Source organism: Arvicanthis niloticus, chromosome 7 (genome assembly GCF_011762505.2).
Source record: "Arvicanthis niloticus isolate mArvNil1 chromosome 7, mArvNil1.pat.X, whole genome shotgun sequence".
NCBI lineage: Eukaryota > Metazoa > Chordata > Mammalia > Rodentia > Muridae > Arvicanthis > Arvicanthis niloticus.
In genome coordinates this window covers 39541562-39560483 of record NC_047664.1, presented here as the reverse complement: position 1 = coordinate 39560483, position 18922 = coordinate 39541562, and the positions used below count along the sequence as shown (strand labels likewise).

Here is an 18922-nt window from a genome sequence, read left to right as displayed (position 1 = left end):
TATGGTACACACACATACATGCAGGCAGACAAAAAACAAAACCAAGCAAACAAGCAAACAACAGTAACCACACACACAAAAAAATATGAATAATAAATGAACATTTCCCTTCTAAAAGAAACTGTTAAAAGAAACTGCTAAATAAAACTTACTCTGAGGAAATGAAATATACAACATGTTAAGTTTTGGAATTTTTGTTTCTAGGAAGAGAGTAGATTGTGTGTGTGTGTGTGTGTGTGTGTGTGTGTGATATTTCTCAGGAGCCATCTACCTTGTGGAGTTTTGTTTGTTTGTTTTGGTTTTGGGTAGAGGACATTTAATGGTTAAAAAATGTGTATTTAGAATTATCCAGCTGGACTCAGTTTAGATAATCTCAATTTAGTTTGCAGCATTCAAAGCATCATAATGAGGAAGTAGTCAAACATGCTGTCTTCTCTCCATCAGGCCTGATCAGGGTACTGACTTTGGCCACATCTATGTCACAGAGCTGTTTACAGCCTGCTTGATCCTGTGCTTGTTGGTCTGGACAACTACAATAAACACAACCGTCTTCTAGCTTCTTCATTACTGACTGGGTAGGAGACAGACTAGATTATGGTGGAACTGTCAAGCTTTATTTATCCTAGGAGTGTTCTGATGAGGGCTTGTGGACTGCCTGAGGGGAAGGTAGAGAATATTAGGACACCTTCCATATTGCCTCCTGACTTTGACTGTCTTCACTTTGGCTTCAGCTTTGGAAGGGGCAAGAGTTCTCTACTTCACTTTCAGAGACAGGGACTCTCCCTACTAAGCTAGGCAGAGTGGCTGACCAACTGATGCCTCCAATTCTCCAGTACTACAGTGACCACTGTATCTGCTTTCACATGAGCGCTGCTATCAAGCTCAAGTTCTGTTTGTGTGGCCATCACCCATCTCCCCAGTCATCAAGTTTTCTTTTAAACTCTAACAAAATACCATTCAGCTATTTCCCATAAATCAGAATATAGGTAAGTACATTAAAAATGAAAACAAAAACAAAAAAACAAGCAGAGTTGATAGCCTGTTTAAAAAGTTTGAAACAAGGTTTCCCAAAACAAACAAATAAACAACTCAGTGGGGCTAGAAAGATAGTTCAGAATTAAACAAAACAAAACAAAACAAAAAACAAAACAAAAACCATCAAAAACAAACCACTTTCTGGTCTTCCAGAGAACTGGAGTGCAGTCCTCAGCAGCCATGTTAGGAAGCTTAAAACCATCTAACTCTGATCCAGGGATATGACACCTCTGGCCTTCTCAGGCACTTGCATTCATGTACACAAACCCACATGCCCAATACAGACATATATATTTAGAAATAATTAAAAATAATAAAACTATTTTTTTTTACTCCTATCATCTAGAAAATCAGGACAACCAGAAAAATCTATCTCACTTAAAATATCAAAATCTCCAAGTTCAGAGTTCAATAAAAAGTACTATGAATTATCCCATGTTCTCTAACTAAACCGCAGATGATCTGAAGAGGCAGTACACACAACAGCCATGCCAACTACAGAGCCCTCAGGACTTTTAGCTTTTAAATTGAACTTCTGAATCAGAACTTGGTTCCCCTACCTGAAGTCAATCTCTGCAAGAGTTTCCAGCAGTTCAGTCCTCACCAGCCAGTAGGAGCTGTTCTTCAGAGGCAGCATGTCAATAAGCAGATGTAATCCCAGGTCACTGTAGCTGCTGCTGCAAAGACTCAGGACACAGTGCTGAAACCCCAGCCACAGTAGAAGGCATCAGGTCAGACACCTCACCTTAAAACAGCACTCTCATGCATGCACCTGCTTTGGGCTAGTCTATTTTTAAGTAGCAATAAGACTACTTATTCTTAAGTAGTATTCCCAGAAGTATTCAAGATACATCTTTATCTTACTATGCTTGAGTTTAAAAGTAAATGTGCCCATTACACAGAACTTTTGTTTCTTTCTGCCTCTGATTACTTCACCTTGCTCTTGAGCCTCAATCTCAGGAACACTAATCATTGGTTTAGGAGAAGATGACACAATATAGTCCTGTCACACATGAAAAGAAGTTTCAGGCCCAGCATAAGAAGAAACCCCTAGATATGACTAGACTTTTTTGATGTACAAGAAAGCAAAGTGGATCTTGTATTGCTATAGCGCCTATAGCCTCAGAGCTTAAAGACATTAATTATCCTGCAGTTATCCTATACATGAATGACACACATATACCTAACAGCATAGCACCTGTGCTATCAGCATGCCTCCTTTGCTCAAAAGATACAACTGACTGAAACTTAACTTTAAAAAAAAAAAAAAAAATGGTGCTGGAAGCTAGAAAGATGGCTCACTGGTTAAAAGTGCCTACTTACTGCTCTTTTGAAGGACCTGAGTTTGGTCCAGCATCCACATCAGGTGGTGCACAACCACCTATAATTCTAGTTCCAGGGGGTCTAGTACCCTCTTCTGGTCCCTGTTGCTACTGTCCTTATAGACATAAACACACTCTTATTCTCTCTCTCATTCATTCTCTCTCTCGCTCTCTCTCTCTTCCTCTTTCTCTCTCTCTCTCTCTCTCTCTCTCTCTCTCTCTCTCTCACACACACACACACACCATTAAAAAGTAAAATCTTTAAGAAAAATTGGAACTAGAAAAATATTACTGTGAGGTTATTAAATTTTAAAAAAGAATGATAGTTCCCCTCCTGAGACTTAATCACTGTTTTTGTTTTGTTTTTCTCTAGTTAGGTTTTCTGCTATTGAATGGGCAATTGTGACTTATGATCCAGCTAATAGGAAATGCTCCACCTACTGTCACTTGAGGAAACAAGGCTCTTTTAACAAAAGACCAGTTAAATAATACTCATAATTTCATTGCAGCTCAACATTCTAGTATCTTAAAACAGTATTTTTTAAAAATCAGTAAATTTTTTATTTCAAAATAGCAAGGTAAATTTCTAAATACTACCTTTAGGGGAAAGAATGTTTCAAGTAAGGATTCCAAGAATTAAAAGTTTTAATAAATTTTAATACTATGGCAATGTTTCCCAAAAGCTGAATGGCAAATCCCTGAAAAGAACTGTTCATAGCTTACAGAAATGTGACCTATTAAGCTCCAAACTTAACTGTATCAATGGTAAGTTCACTAAAGCAAGGAACAGCTTACGTAAAACATTGTACTCACCCTCACAGCTGTACAAGCCAACTTGCAAGTAACAGAAGATTCATCCTTCAAAGTTTTCTGCAGTAAAGGAATGCAGTCCACCAGAGAAAATGTATTTCCTAACCAGAAAAATGAGTAAGAAATTATCTCTATATCTCTATAGAAACATGAATGTGGGAACAGTATCCAGAAAAGACACCAGAACAAACCGTCCAGTTACCTGTCAGGGTTCTGATGGTGCCCAGCCAGTCACCAACACGGAGACGGGACCTGTTGAGGATGGCATAGACAAGGGTCCCACAGAGAATAGCAGTAGCTCCTCGGACTTGAGGGTCTCCGTGATCGATGTAGTTCAGGATGTCAGAGACATACTGTTCCTCTGTGGACACAAATGGCCCAGCCTGTACCTTCTCCACCATCAAATTTATACTACAAATGAAGCTTCATTCTCAGAAAAGGAGGAAAAGGGAGCATTTTTACATCTGCAAAGGTCCTGACTATAATTTCCTATGTAGTAAAAGATGTTTTTGTTTTAAAGGTTCTAGTGTCATCACACTGAAGTTATCTCAATATGTCAGAATTTCTAAATTGTGATTCCAGATTGTCAGATTAAAATCCAACTTCCAAGATTTCTTTTGAAAATAAAAGATTAGAAACAATCAATCTAGTATATATTTGTTAACTTTAAACTCAATAACACAGGTTTTCCTTCTCACTCAAAGAAAGAAGGTGGCAGACACTTTCTGCTCCAGAACAACTGTGTCTAACAGCAGACAGGGTGTGGTGCTGTCCTGACCAGTCTGAATATAGATGTGGCCCAGGTGAATGTGATACAGAGCAATTTAACAATGCAGCCTATGATTTAAGAATAATATAGTATGTGTATAAATAACTTTTACATTTCCAGATTTCTACTTTATCACTTATGTGGTCATGTGTATGGAAACTACACATAAGGGGAGTCAGAAGACTAAGAACATGGCCATAGGGAGAGCTCTCACACGGCTGACATATGTACACTAACTAGAAATATTCACTGCTCTAAGACAAAAGAAGGCAAGGCTGTGTGATAGCTTAAGACAAATTAACTGGTGAAAAAAGTGAATTGTCAACATACCAGTACTTCCCATGGTATTAAGAGGTACTTTGTACAGTTTGCTGAAGAACGATTCTGGATGAAGGGCCACAGCTGCACCAATACAGCTGAGGGCCAGGGCCTTCACACTGACTCTTACATCTCTGTCTGGAACCAGTGCTGCAAAGGAACCATCCTTTTAGTCTTTTCCAAGAAATAAAACTCACCTCTCTCATTCCCTCTGTCAGCAGAAATGGAAAGTAAACTTCACCCTGATAACCAGATACCAACTACAAACTGACTTCTGAACCCATAAGTATCCCCTCAACTCTGCATCTACTCTGCTAGGCTTACCTTTCTTTTCACCAGTCAACAAAAAGGAAGCAGATAAAAGACGGACACAATGTACCAGAGGAGCAGAATCATCATCATTAGGCTGTCCTATGTCACCTTTGATTCGGCAAGGCTAGAATACAGAAGTAAACATTTGATTCACTAGTTCAATCAAGAAAATAAACCACATCAGGGTGCTAGAGACAGAGATGCCTGTACTAGGCCACCTCCTAGCTGCTCACAAAGAGAACACAGTTGGAATCCTTAAACACAGGGCCACAGGGTGCAGCAAGAGACAAGCTTAGTATGGAGAAGGTTTACTGGACAGGAAGGTGCTAAGACACAGCATTTCAAGAAACACTATTCACATTGGCAAGTCATAAGTGTCTACAGAAAACTGTAAGTTCTAGGCCAGCCAAGGCTATATAGTGAGACCATGTATCAAATATTCCAAAACATATTCACAGACAAAGTGATACTAGGCAAAGGAATAAGTTAGAGAAGCTCAAAGTTGGAAGGATACAAAAGAACCTGGAGAGCACTCTCTAAGGAAGTCATTTTGACAGATACAATTAAATGACAAAATGTAGTCCTGACCTCAGGGAATTTAAAGTTAACTGTACATTTACATGTAATCTGCATGTAAAGCAAACAACAGAGAAAGAAATGTTTTAATCAGTTGAGTGAGCAAAACTAAGAACTGCTGTAAAGCTCTGGACAAGCCTCAAATGAATAATACAGGCTATCAAACTGGATAGAGCTCAGCACAGGGAGCATCTAGGGAGGAGTCTCTGGAGACAGAACTAATCCAACTGTTTAAGAATTTGGGTGTCCCTGGAGAGGCAAAAAAAAAAAAAAAAAAAAAAAAAAATAAAAAAAATAATAAATAAAAAAAAAAAAAAAAAAAAAAAACACCAAACCCAGAGGCCGGGTGAGTGTTCAGTGTTTCTAGGGGAAAGTTCCCAGCCCAGAGCTGAAACAACAAAACAAACAAAAGTGGCAAAAGCCAGGTAAATTACAACCTCTCACACACAAGCTGTTCCTTCCTACGAAGCTCACCTTGCTTTCTGGGTCTCCAGCTTCAGCAACCTCATCTCTTGATACAAACTTATCTATACTGCTGTCAGAAGGCTGCCTGCTATGACCCATTCTTTCCAACAAGTGTGCCTGTTGAAGAGCTTTAAAAATAGAAATCATAATTAAGTGACAAGTCCAATCAAAATATGTATATATTTACACAGAGATAACATACAGGTACCAATTTAAATCAAAGTCTGATTACACCTAAATTGCCATTTTCAATTTTAAAAATAATGACACCAAAAGGTTTCTTCTTGAAATAAAGATAATCCGGACAGCTTCCTATGTTAAATTCTAAGAAGAAATTGAGCATCCTTGGAGTTACTCCAGTTGTGGTGAGACAGCCACTAGGCAAGAATTGCCACTTTCCTTCTACAGACAAATTACTGTCCAGAAAAGGACACACTTGCAGAATAGTCGACTGATTATATCTGCCAAGACAGAGTAATCAGCCCTTAATAATTCTGCAGCACTAAGGTCTGTCAGATGATCCTGGGCCAGAAGGCAGAAGAACAGATGCTCCAACGTTTTGAAGTAGAGCGAGTGTCCAGGTGTTCAGAGGTCTCTATAAATTGGCTAAGTGTTAGAAGCTATGCTTTGTGCTTCCCACAATTATAGTCAACTCAGTCATTCTGGATTTCTGACGGGGTTGAAAACTTATAGCTATTTACTTTGAGAGAAAAGATCTGAGTGTATGGTCATTAGCTGACATTCATCCTAAAGCCAAGGAAAAAGCCAGGTTCAGAACTAAGTGTTTTAGTTAGGATAGATGACAGAGGTGCTGGTTAGTCAACAAAAGGATGGACTGGGTATTAGGACTATCTTGTACCTCACTGGTACAAATAGGCATAATTATGCTCTAATTGTATTTTGAGAGAAAAGTTTCCTTTTAACAGGAAGGGTGATGTGTAGGAGGAGCTAAGGTGGGAGGAGTACTGAGAGGAAGAAAAGGAGTAAGAAGAGGAGAAGAAGAAGGAGAGGAGAAGCTAGGTGATGAAAGAGAGATAGAGGGGGGAGACAGGGAAGCAGATGTTCATGTATCTCCACCAGTCAAAGATAGTTGATATATCTAGGTTGGGTAGTGGGTTACACCTCTGATTGAACAATACCAAACTCATAAAGCCTATGATTAACATTTCTTAAAAAAATGTATAAATGCAAAAAGGAAAAGGGGGCATGGGATAGGGGTTTTCTAAGGGGGGGGAATGGGGAAACGGGATGGTATCTGAAGTGTAAATGAAAGATCTAATAAAAAAAAAAAGAAAAAAAAAAGAAATAAAGATAAAAAAAGTTTTGCTGGGTAGTAGTGGTTCATGCCTTTAATCCCAGCATTTGGATGGCAGAGGCAGGCAGATCTCCCAAGTTGGAGGCCAGCTTGGTCTATAGAGTAAGTTCCAGGATAGCTCGAGCTACACAGAGAAACTGTCAGGAAAAAAAAACAAAAACAAATAAACAAACAAATAAGAAAAGATGAAGATATCTAAGGCTGAAAACATTTCCATCATAAAAGTGAACTTACCCAGAGAAGAGTTTCTGAAAACATCTGAAACTTCACCAGAAAGAACACCTGCAGCTTCCTCCTCATCTTCCTCCTGTGGTTGTCCTATCTGCATGCCTAAATACTGGCTGTCGGCACCATCTAACACCTGTACAGATAAAGGGGGACTGTCAGGCAAGAGCCCTTCAACATGAAGGAAAAGCCACTAACAGAGCTGAGCATGTAGAATGCAAAGACCATGTTGCATCAGTGGCAAATACAGAATGCAAAGGATAATCACCTATTCAGTGGCCATAGGTAAATGCATGTGTAAAAGCAACAAGAGCTCTTTACTACTATGCTAAGAAAAGCTTTGCTGTGGAATGTTCCCTGGGCAGGAAGGTTATCTACACCAGGCCTGCACAAGACAGGCAAGTAACAACCGGGGACAGGCTTGTGGAACCCTGCTCCTCCCTAAGGATATATAAGTGGTTAATGATCACTGGAATAAACATATTCTTCAATGGCATGGATAATTATAAGCCACCCATGCCCTGGTAGGTAGCCCGTAACTTGTGCTCCTTTTAAGCAGTGCCAAGTAAACTAATTGGTTTGTCAAACTAGACGTAGGTGGAATCATTACTTTGGTCTGTCACTGGTATCCTATCTGTATCCTATCCTATCCTATTGACATTTGTTTGTCTTCCGAGGAAAAGGTCATAACAAGTTTTTATAGCTCTAGAAAATCTAAAGAAATTTCTGTCTGTAAACTTTTTTGATATTAAAAAAAAAAAAAATCTATTAAAAAAGACCTGAGGCTGGAAAGAGAGGTAGAAAGTAGATCTGGGAGTAGTTAAGCAGAAAGATGAGGAGTAAACCTCAAAATACATTCATGAAATTCTCAATGAGTTGATATTTTTAAAACAATCTTGTGTTCATGAACAAATTATACAGTAAGTTAGAAATAAAGGCTTCCAGATACGAATCTAACAATAGGTTGTCTGAACTAAATTTATAAATACTTCATATGTACAGACAGATTCTGTGATGAAAAGTTCCTTGAAAGAACAGCAAGGTGAAACCAGTGAGAACTCAAGGATATGGAAACAGAGAATACTGACTGCAGCCTATAGCCAAAACTTCTTAGGGTATCTCTAACCCGCTTGATGGCCATTTATTATCTTCTTCTGTATGTGACCTAACAACATCTTTTGTTTGTTTGGTTGGTTTGGTTTGAGACAGGGTTTATCTCTGTACCACTGGCTGTCCTGGAACTCAATTTGTAGACCAGGGTAGCCAGGAACTCAGAGACACAACTTGCTCTGCCTTCATGACCAGATTAAAAGGTATGTGCCACTATGCCTGACTGACCTAATATCTTTTAAACCTTAAGAAATCCTGTAGAATGTACAAACAGAACCCTAGTTTCCATTAGTTGAGATCTTCCCACTCTTATTACATCCTGCCTATCTGAGATACCCATCAATGTATTTGAAAAGTGTCTTGATTTCTCTCTCTCTCTCTCTCTCTCTCTGATTATAAAACCTTCACCAAGTTGTCACCACACTGGAACAGAAACTAGAGTACTAGAGTAACCTGAACCTGTGATCTTGGGTCACAGTCACTAATATTTGGCTTCAGAATAAACTTACTCTTATTCCCTGTGAGGTGAGAGTTACATTTCTGTATCAACAATTCCATACTGAAAAATGTTTCACATCCATCTGAAACCTCTTATGTAATTTACCTGGAAAACTGAGCAATAGCAGCTAGGGATATGGCTCAGTGGATACAATGCTCACTGTACAAGCATGCCAGGCATAGCATTGTACATCTGTCGTCTGAGCTCTAGGGGTTGGGATGAAGTAGGTCAAAAGTTTGTTGACCAGCCAGCCTAGCCAAAAAGGTAATCTCTAAGTTCAGTATGAAATGCTGTCTCAGAAAATAAGGTGCACTGGGGCTGGAAAGAAAGCCCAGTGGGCAATAGCGCTTGTTCTGCAAGCATGAGGACCTAAACTCAAAACTCCAGGACTTATGTAAAAATCTAGACATACTTGCACAGGCCAATAAATCTCAGTGCTGAGGTCAGAGATGAGCAGAGAAAGGTAGGTCCTGTAACCTCATTGGCCAGCCAGTATAACAAAAAAACTGTGAGCTTCTAGTTCACTGAGAGACACTGCCTCAAAGTACTAAGGCAAAAAGTAATAGAGGAAGATACCTAAAATACTGCCCCTATGTGTATATACATAGGGATCAGATGCACACTGATTTGTACATTCATATAACATACATACACAGATAACTTGTCTGCATCATGAAAAACATATTCTAAAATTTCCAATAAAAGACAAATAATCTACATAATCAAAAGCAACTAAAAATAAATTTCCTAGTCTGTCTTTCCTTCAGTGGATTTACCCAGCTTCTCTAAACACAGATTAACTGCTGAGCAAGTGAACTGAGGAGTTTCAGTGTCATGAGTATCTACTGGCTACCTGGAGAGGTAGAATCAGGTCAGAGATTTGCAGTCACATTTTGTGTGTGAATAAGTGAGAGTAAAACAGAGACAGAGAGAGGGGAAGAGACAGAGACAGAAGGAGTGAGGGAAGGAGGGAGGGAGGGAAAGAAAAAGAATATACGTGGTGTAGTCTGAATAGGTATGGCCCTCATGGAGCCATGTGTTTGAATGATGGGCTCATGGTGAATGGCACTATTAGTAGATGTGGTATTGGAGGAAGTGTGTCACGCTGGGGAAAGGCTTTGAGTTCTCCTATATTCAAGCTCTGCTCCAAGTGGAAAGACAGTCTCTTTCTGATGCCTGTAAATCAAGATGTAATGCTTGGCTCCTCCAACACCATGTGTGCCTACATGCTGCCATGCTTCCCACCATAATGAACTGAACCTCTGAAACTATAAACCAGCCCCAATTATGTTTCCTTCTTAAGTGTTGCCTTGGTCGTGGTGTCTCTTCACAACAATAAAACCTGAACTAAGACTCTGTGTGTGTGTGTGTGTGTGTGTGTGTGTGTGTGTACACATATGTGTGTGTGAGGGAGGGAGGAAATTAAGGGAGGGAGGGAGAACACAAATAGTGGATGTGGAGGCAAGAGGTCAATGTCAGGTGTGTTCCTCAGTTGTTTTCTACATTACTTTTGAGTCAAGGTCTCCTAGTGAACCTTCAGGTCACCCATTTGGGATAGACTAGCTAGCCAGCAAGTCCCTACCTTCCCAGAGCTGGGATTACAAAAGTGTGTGGTCACAAAGCCCAGAAGCAACTTACTGGAGCCATCTACCCAGCTCCTGTGGACACAGCACATATTCATTTCTGACTTCAATTCAGTGTTTTGCATTCATTCCAGTATCTCATTTATATTTCAGAAATGCTGGGTACAATATAAAATTTGGAAGCAAGCAAAAATATCCTACCATATTCTTAATAAAATAGATTCTAGGCTGGGCATGGTAGTTCACGACTTTAATGCCAGTACTTGAGAGGGAGACACAGGAAGATCTCTTTGAGTTCAACCAGCCTGGTCTACAAAGCGAGTTAAGAACACCCAGGACAGGCTAGAGAGATGGCTCAGTGGTTAAGAACTCTGACTGCTCTTCCAGAGGTCCTGAGTTCAATTCCCAGCAACCACATGGTAGTTCACAACCATCTGGGGTCTGGTACCCTCTTCTGGTGTGTCTGAAGAGAGTAATGGTGAATACATAAAACAAATAAATAAATCTTCAAAAAAAGAAAAAAAAAAAAAAGGACACCCAGGGCTATTATACAAAGAAACCCTGTCTCAAACAAACAAACAAACAAACAAACAAAAACCCTATATAAAGGTTCTGTATAGTTTATGTATTATGTAATATATATACACACACTACAGTAGCTAAACATTTAATTATATACACTTGAAATTGGATGTAAAAACTATTCTACTTTTAGGTGTATAGCCAAAAGAAACGAAAGCAGAGTCTTGGGATATTTTGTAGGCCCACGTTCACAGTGCCATTATTCAGAATTGTTAAAATGTATAGGAATTCACATGTTTACTAATAGGTGGAAGGATAAACAAAATGTAATCTATTCACACAATGGAATATTATTCAGCCCTTAAAAAAAAGGAAAGTTCTCATATATGCTACATGGAGGCATTATGTTAAGTCAGCCAGTCATAGACAGATAAATACTTCATGATAAACATACGGCATGAAGGACCTACAATCATCAAACCTGTACCTCAAAAAACAGACTACTGGTTTCCAGAGGAGGACACAAGCCTTTACAGGAGGCAAGGTTTCAGAAGAAGACTTAATGGGGGTGTATGTGGTGATGAATATACCACTGAACTATAAGTATGGTCTATGAGATAACTTGGTTGTTACTTTACTACACTAAGAAGAGAAAAGAGGAAGAGGGAAAAAAATGGCTATTCAGAATGCAGGCCAAGTGTGGTTCATGTCCACATTCCCAACAGACAAAGCTAAAGCAGGCAGATTTCAAATTTAAGATCAGACTGGGATATGACCCTGTTTTAGAAATATAAAACAAAAACAAACTGACAAGCAAGTTTAAAAAAGCAAAACAAACAAAAAATACCTCACAAATCAGCACACACTTGCACCAAACTTTCTGATTATACAATCTCTGAGGTGATTCCTGTCCATGAACTCAGAAATCACAGGGACAGAAATATGTACTACTGTAAAATGGAATGTGGTGTAAGTACATTGAGAGGTCAGTGTTAAAAATAACAGAATACTAATATCACCACCCACATTTCAGTAAGGCCACAGTTTCCAATAACAAGCTCCTTGAAAAATTCAAAGTAGTTATTCAAACAGGCCTAATCAGGTATTAAAAATATGTCATGTGTACAAGGTGCATATAAGTAACCTGACTTCAATCTCCATAGCTCAATACAAAAGATTACTAGGTAATTTCTTCAGTGAAGGCATCCAACAAGGCCAAGTTCTTTGTTAACCATCTGAGCTGGGGGCCTCCTAGTATTATGTGTAGTAATACAGAAAATGAGCAGGAGGGTCCTAGTGTGGGCATCCAAAAATAAGTTCAGAAGACAAAAAAACCAGGGTGCCCTCTGCCCACTCACAATTTCAGAACTGTCAGAAGGAGTCACAGCTGAATCAGGTCCTTCAGTGGTGGTCTGAGAACTATCACTGATGGGTGAGGAGGCCTGGGTCCCATCATTCAGGTCCATAGCAGGGTCAGATGGGACAGCACTGAACTGACTGGAGCTATGGCTCAAGATGTCCTCCTCATCCCCATCAGTAGCAGCACTGGTCAAATCACAGCCGGACAAATCCACAGAGTCTGCTTGAAGTGTGTGCTGGGATCGAGGCTGTTCAGTGATGATGTCGTGACCCACAGAACCAGGAGTGGAAACACCCGACGAAGCAGTGAGCTCTCCACCAATCTCACTCTTCACAGAGGCTAGAGACACAGAGAAACTCAGTTGTCAAATGAACAGAGGAAACAGTAGCTAAGGAATCAAACTATGGAAAATGACAAAAAAGTTCACTATATTGAATGTTCTAACTATTAAACAGCTTGGAGCACAGTGAAGAAAAAGTCGAGTAGCACAGTTCAGCTGGTTGAAACAAGCAAATTCTTCATGGTTGTGAATATTTTTAAATGTATTCCATCACAAAAGCCAAGCTGAAGCTCTTAATGCATCTCTAAAGGCACACATAGAATGTGTGTAACTCAGAAGCAGCTGGGGCAGGGACACAAGCAGACTCCCAGCAACTCTAAATAAGCAACAAAAGAACACTAGTGAACACAGCACCCTTTGATAGGCTCGCCTTCTTCCAAGGCTTGTTCATCTCCATTCCAATCTTAGCATCCTGTTGTAGGATAAACACACTCCATCTTTTTCTAGTTTAATCTTGAAATTTCCTCTTATAAACACTATGTGAGATCAAAATCACTTTAGTGACCATTCTATAATAGTAAAATCCAATATTTAACATTTATTCATCCTTAAACATTTGGAAGGATTGCAAAAAAAAAGTAGCTGATTTGTATTGGAGGATATGAAAGGTGCTGATGGTTGGCAACAGTGAGATTGTACCAATAAAAGCGTGCTTTCAGAATGCTGACAAAATAAAACATTAAATATAAAACGAAAATCACTTCAGAACCATACACAAGGTGTGAGCAGTGGATCCCGATGAAGGCAACTGGGTCACAGGTACTTAAGGTTTATACTAGCCTAGGCATGCTGAAATTTTTGTTGTGTTGATTTGTTTATCTTGGAAGCAGGGGGAAAGACTGCTGACATTATTCAGGTTTTCCTACCCAAGGATCTTTGTTTTATTTTTATTTACCTAACAGTAAACATAACCAAAGCTGTTGGCATTTTATCTATTTATTAATGTCTTAAAATAATACCTGCATTTTATAAAGAACATAAATAATCTTATGTAACCACTTGCAAGCAAAAGTATATTCTTTCAAGTTAAATTACATAGACAGTTCTTCAACCCACTGTCCTGATCATAGACCATTTAATTTATGAGACAACTCCATTTATCATCTGCTACCAAAAACATATGCTCAAGGATAACAAATCAATTTTTGAATAATCTAAAACAAGGAAAGCACATAGCCAAATACATACAGAGTGAACATTATAAAAGCAGCTCAAGTATAAAAGCCACTTTCTGAGCAAGCCACCTGTGACCCACAATGCTGTGTGCAGGCTGAAGTGCTCAAAGGGGCACAAGATGGCAGATAATAAATAAAAGTTGACACTGGCAGCTCATGGACGACGATGATGACGATGACAATGAGTACCTGCAAAGGCTGAGCTGCTGACATCTGACCTGGACTCTGAGTCATCTTCCAAGGCTTCTTCCTCTCCTAAGAGCACTTTGCCTAGTAAATAATACAGCAATATTCCTTTTTAATTTTGCTAAAAATAATGGGCTTTTTTTTTTTTTTTTTTTTTTTAAGATCAAATAAATAGTCAGGCATGATGGTGCACACTTTCCTCCCAGCACTTAGGAGACAGTAAGCATGCCAATCTCTCTGAGTTTGAGGTCAGCCACATCTACACAGTGAGTTTTAGTCTAAACCAAAGCTACATAGTAACTCAAAAAGCAAAAATCAAATAAGCATACATTCTGAATCGAAAAAATCCCAGGCATATTTAATTTACCCTAATACAATTTATCTGTCATGTATTTTATATTACTACAATGTTAAAAGAATGAAAAAAGTAACTTTTATACTGTAAAAGCAATAAGTCTACAAGAGAACAAGAAGCAGAAGTAATTACTATTGAATTATACCACAAAATAACTTTTTATTGATTTAGAATACTATTGCATTAAATAATTTACTATCACCTAATAAATGAATGAGTAGCTTATGTCTGAAAATGTCCAATTCTATCTATCAGTCAAGCCTTAGCATATCCATGTTCTATTAGAATATCCATGGCAAACACAAAGTTGTGTATCAAACTCTTGCATATAATAAGTCATTTTCATTTAATTATCTTTTTACAGTCTACATTATGGCTAAGACTCTGAAAAGACAAAATATTTTCTAGTAGAATTTTAAAAATATACCTTATAGTTTGTTTAAAGTTATATTACAAAGAAAAAATCAGATTTAATACCTTTACAGTTATATTACACTAAACTGTACCAAATTACACTTGGATCTTGTCAGCTTGATTGAACGGAGACATGCTTAGGGAATTTTCAGAGAGGGTTAAGTAAGAGGGAAGACTGGTACTTGGAGTTCACATGTTGAAATAAAAAATTAAGAGGAAGCTCACCAACACAGGTATCACCACCTGCTTTCTGGTTGCTGCTCTACCAAACCTTCCCTGCTGTGACGGACCAAGACCTCTGAAACAGTGGCCAAAGATAAATCTTTCCCTTGACGTTGTTCATTTTAGGTATATTCTCATACAGAGGAAAACTAAAACACATACTATTTAGCCATTAGCTTTTAATGTTACTGTTCTTCAAGTAGTAAGAGTTGTGATAATTTCTATGAAATTATATAACATTAAAGGCATAAGCTAATTACCAAAGAGAACACAAATCTATGTAAAAATCAACACAGCAATTAGAGATAAATACAAACAGAGCCTTTTATTAACAAAACATGTAGTTTAAAAAAATCAAATAAAAGTCAAGAACAGTGAATTTGAATCTTAATGAAGCAGTTTCTATTCTCCAAGTCAGTGGCTGATTATGTTCTGGAAAAAGTTCCCCCCAGGGCAGATTTCATGAAGACAAAAAAGGAGAGCTGCCAACAGAGAAGAGACTCCTGGACCCTCTGACCTTTGCTGAAGCCTATGTGCTCCACAACACTGTTTTTATCTATCCCATATCTGGCAGATTACACTTGTCTTAGGGCTTCTATGGCTGTGATAACACTCTATGACCAAAAGTAACTTGGGGAAAAATGAGGGGCATTGAGGAAGGGATGTGGAGGCAGAAACGGAAGCAGAGACCTTGGAGGAATACTGCTTCCTGGCTTGCTCCTCTGGTTTTCTTTAGCACCCAGAACCACTAGCCCAGGGGTGGCAGTGCGCAGAGAGAGCTGAGCCTTTCTATAGTATTAATCAAGAAAATGCATCCCAGGTTTATCCACAGACCTGTCTAGTGAGGACAGTTTTTTAACTAAGGTTCCTACTTCCAAAATGACTCTACCTTGTATCAAGTTGACACAAACTAGCCATCACAACACTTGAAAAAAAGAATCTTTGTTATAACAAAAAAGTATTAAAATCCCCAGTCTAAAGAAAAAAATCATCAGGAGATCCAGGAAATAATACATAATAGTCATCTTAATAATATTACCTCTGTCACCATCTCTGGACAAAGTGACTGTGGAATAAGTTATCAGAGTGATTTTACCAAGTGCCCACTGATCTCTCCTAGATCAAGAATAGAGAGTATATTTCTTAGAATTCTTCTGGCCTTACTACAATGTATCGAACATTTGGTTTTTTTTTTTAAAGAGACAAGGTCTTTCCAGTAGCCTAAAAGACTTCTGTGTCTCAGCTTCCAGGTAACATCTAGCTCCCAAATTCTTCAAGTAAATGTTCTCTTAATATTAATTAATTAGAGAATATTAATTAGAGAATATTAATATTATTCCTGTGAAGAACTTATTCAAAAGTGAGGTGTACTTCATCCCATCCTGTGGAAAGTATAGGCAGAAAGATACTGAGGTCAAGGCCAGCTCAAACTACAGTGAGGCCCTGTTTCAAAAAAAAAAAAAAAAAAAAAAAAAACACAAACCACAAACCCTCATTTAATATGACAAATAATACTGTGCTTTCCACTTTAAATGATGCTCAAATTATGATTCAAAAAACAAATTCATATTTTAAGATTTTAAAACTAAAAATGACAGCAATTCTTTTCCATAGAAATTCATAATGTAAAATTAAATTGTAGCTGCTGCAAAGTGACCACGTGTATAAAACTATCAGGTCATATCAGAAACTCAGGAATAAAAATAGGTCAGAAAACACATATGCAAGAGGTTAAATATGGCTGAAAATTGATAACTAGGCATAAACAAAATGACGAACCAAACAAAATAATCTATTTAATATACCTAATAATAAAATTCATTAAGAAGGGAAGTTAGGGTTGGAGAAATTACTCAGTGGTTAAGAGCACTGGCTGCTCTTCCAGAGGTCCTAAGTTCAATTCCCAGCAACTACATGGTGGCATACAACCATCTGAAATGAAACTCGATGCCCTCTTCTGGCATTTGAAGATAGTGACAGTGAAATCATATAAATAAAACAAATTAATGTTTAAAAAAAAAAAAAAAAAAAGAACAGAAGTTATTTTTATAAAAAGCCTAATGGTACACTCTCTAAAGTGGTACTGAGCTCAGCTGCATCTTTAAGATTTCAGTGGAAAACAGCCAGACACAGCAGTTTGTATAGTATACCATTGTTCTTCAGTAGTCACAAGGCAGGGAAGCAGCTGCAAGAATCTATAGACCACAAGTTTAAAATATTTGCTCTCTGGTCCCTTACAGAAAGTTTGCTAACCTTTGGTCTCAAACATTAGAAATTATGATAAACAACTGTGATATAAACAATTTTTAAACAGCAGAAAACTTTGGATTCTAGCAGTATTCATACACTTACTCTGGGAGGAAAAATAAGCAGAATCTAATGCATTACACAAACACAGAAATGGCAGTTCAACTCAACACAAGACTCAGATTTTGAGATAATCACCTTTTTGCTTTCTTGAGAGAACAGGGCTGCATGAGGAACCCCCTCCAGCTGTAAATCATAGAAAGTAACAGAAGAAAGTAAGGTAACAAGCTGCTAAAATCTGCAAGAAATTCAAAAATCCTCAAAAAGCTTGACTCATTGCACTTTAAAAGCCAAATTAAAACTATAAAATCTCACATTATTTGGACAACCAGAAGCCAGATATAAGCTTTCATTGGAAAAAGTTACTAGAGATGTGTGTTTATGTTCATTGTGTATATGATATGCTTTCCACAAAAATAATAATTCTTTAATGACAAGAACAGCAGAAAAACATGTTCTGCTCATAGTCCAGGCAAACTTTTAAGCACACAAGGCCACAAGAATATTTCCAGGCAGAATGTCTCTAATTTGTCAGCTATAATAAATCTGGCTCCTCAATGTAATACTGCGGCAGCAAGCCACAACAAGCCAGGGTCAGCAGAATTTGTCAAAACCTGCTAAATGTCAGATCACTTAGTTGGCATGCCCAGATTCCTATCTGTCCCAATGTCCATGAGTAGCTCATGTCAGACAGCACAAGCTGCCAGTGCCTAATCTATGGCTCAAACTCTTTGAGTATCAAGAAGAACAGAGACCAGGTTAGGGAGGAGTCTTCAAGGATCGGGAATGGAAAGGGTTCTCTAAAGTCAGGATCCAAGTAGAAAAGAACACTAAATTCCCCCAAAACACACAAAAATCTACTTATCCCTGGCAATCAAACATGAGAGTCCTGGAAATTGCCTAATATTTCTATTTCACTGCATCCAAAATAGAAGTGACAAGCCAGAAAATCAGGAGACCAGGCTTTAATGGTGTGAACTCATTCTGTCATCTAATTCTCCTTTCTAAACCGTAGATTTATTTGCAAAAAGCAGAAAGATGCCTAGGTTGTAAGCCTGGGCAAGGAATTTAGGCATGGATAGCTCAGCACAGCACAGCCCCATAAAGCAACAGAAGGAAACATGCCTTAATGCACAATGGTTAGAAGATGACCTTGCTGAGAACGCACCTAAAAGTTCCACAATGCTCCCGCTGCGGCCTCGGCCCTGGGCCTCCTCTTGAACCAGAGTGAACTGCCCCAGACCTCCTGGTGTGGTCAGTGCCTGCAGCAGCTCAGGTGGAGGGGTACGGAAGAGCTGCTGCAGGAGCTCCAGTGCCCCTGTTACTACGTTGTGGTCTTGGTGCTGCGTGTGATGCAAAGTCAGTTCATAAACCTAGGAGCAGAAACACAGGTCTTCAGTCATGTTTAAAATGCATCCTAGGGCTGGAGAGATGGCTCAGCGGTTAAGAGCACTGGCTGCTCTTCCAGAGGTTCTGAGTTCAGTTCCCAGCAACCACATGGTGGCTCACAACCATCTGCAATGGGTCTGATGCCCTCTTCTGGCACGAAGGTGTACATGCAGACAGACACAAAATCTTTTTTTTTTTTTTTTCCTTTTTTTCCCCAGTTCCAAATTTTAAATCTTGGTTCCCTGTCAGCTAACACAAATGGCAGTTTTCTTTTTGCTTTCATAGAAATTTCTTTCTTTTTTTTTTTTTGGAT

General features: G+C 38.6%; 1 protein-coding gene across 1 annotated transcript in view; it reads right to left on the bottom strand.

The window, feature by feature from the left end:
• Htt (huntingtin) overlaps positions 1-18922 on the bottom strand; it is a 144171-nt gene that overhangs the window by 84895 nt on the left and 40354 nt on the right. The window contains exons 9-19 of the mRNA XM_034508291.2: positions 18389-18593; positions 17359-17406; positions 13926-14006; positions 12220-12560; positions 7157-7283; positions 5617-5735; positions 4579-4690; positions 4267-4404; positions 3370-3528; positions 3171-3268; positions 1596-1735 (exon numbers count right to left, since the gene is read on the bottom strand). Coding sequence (XP_034364182.1) covers positions 1596-1735; positions 3171-3268; positions 3370-3528; positions 4267-4404; positions 4579-4690; positions 5617-5735; positions 7157-7283; positions 12220-12560; positions 13926-14006; positions 17359-17406; positions 18389-18593 — 1568 coding nt within the window. The remainder of the gene's footprint in view (positions 1-1595; positions 1736-3170; positions 3269-3369; positions 3529-4266; positions 4405-4578; positions 4691-5616; positions 5736-7156; positions 7284-12219; positions 12561-13925; positions 14007-17358; positions 17407-18388; positions 18594-18922) is intronic.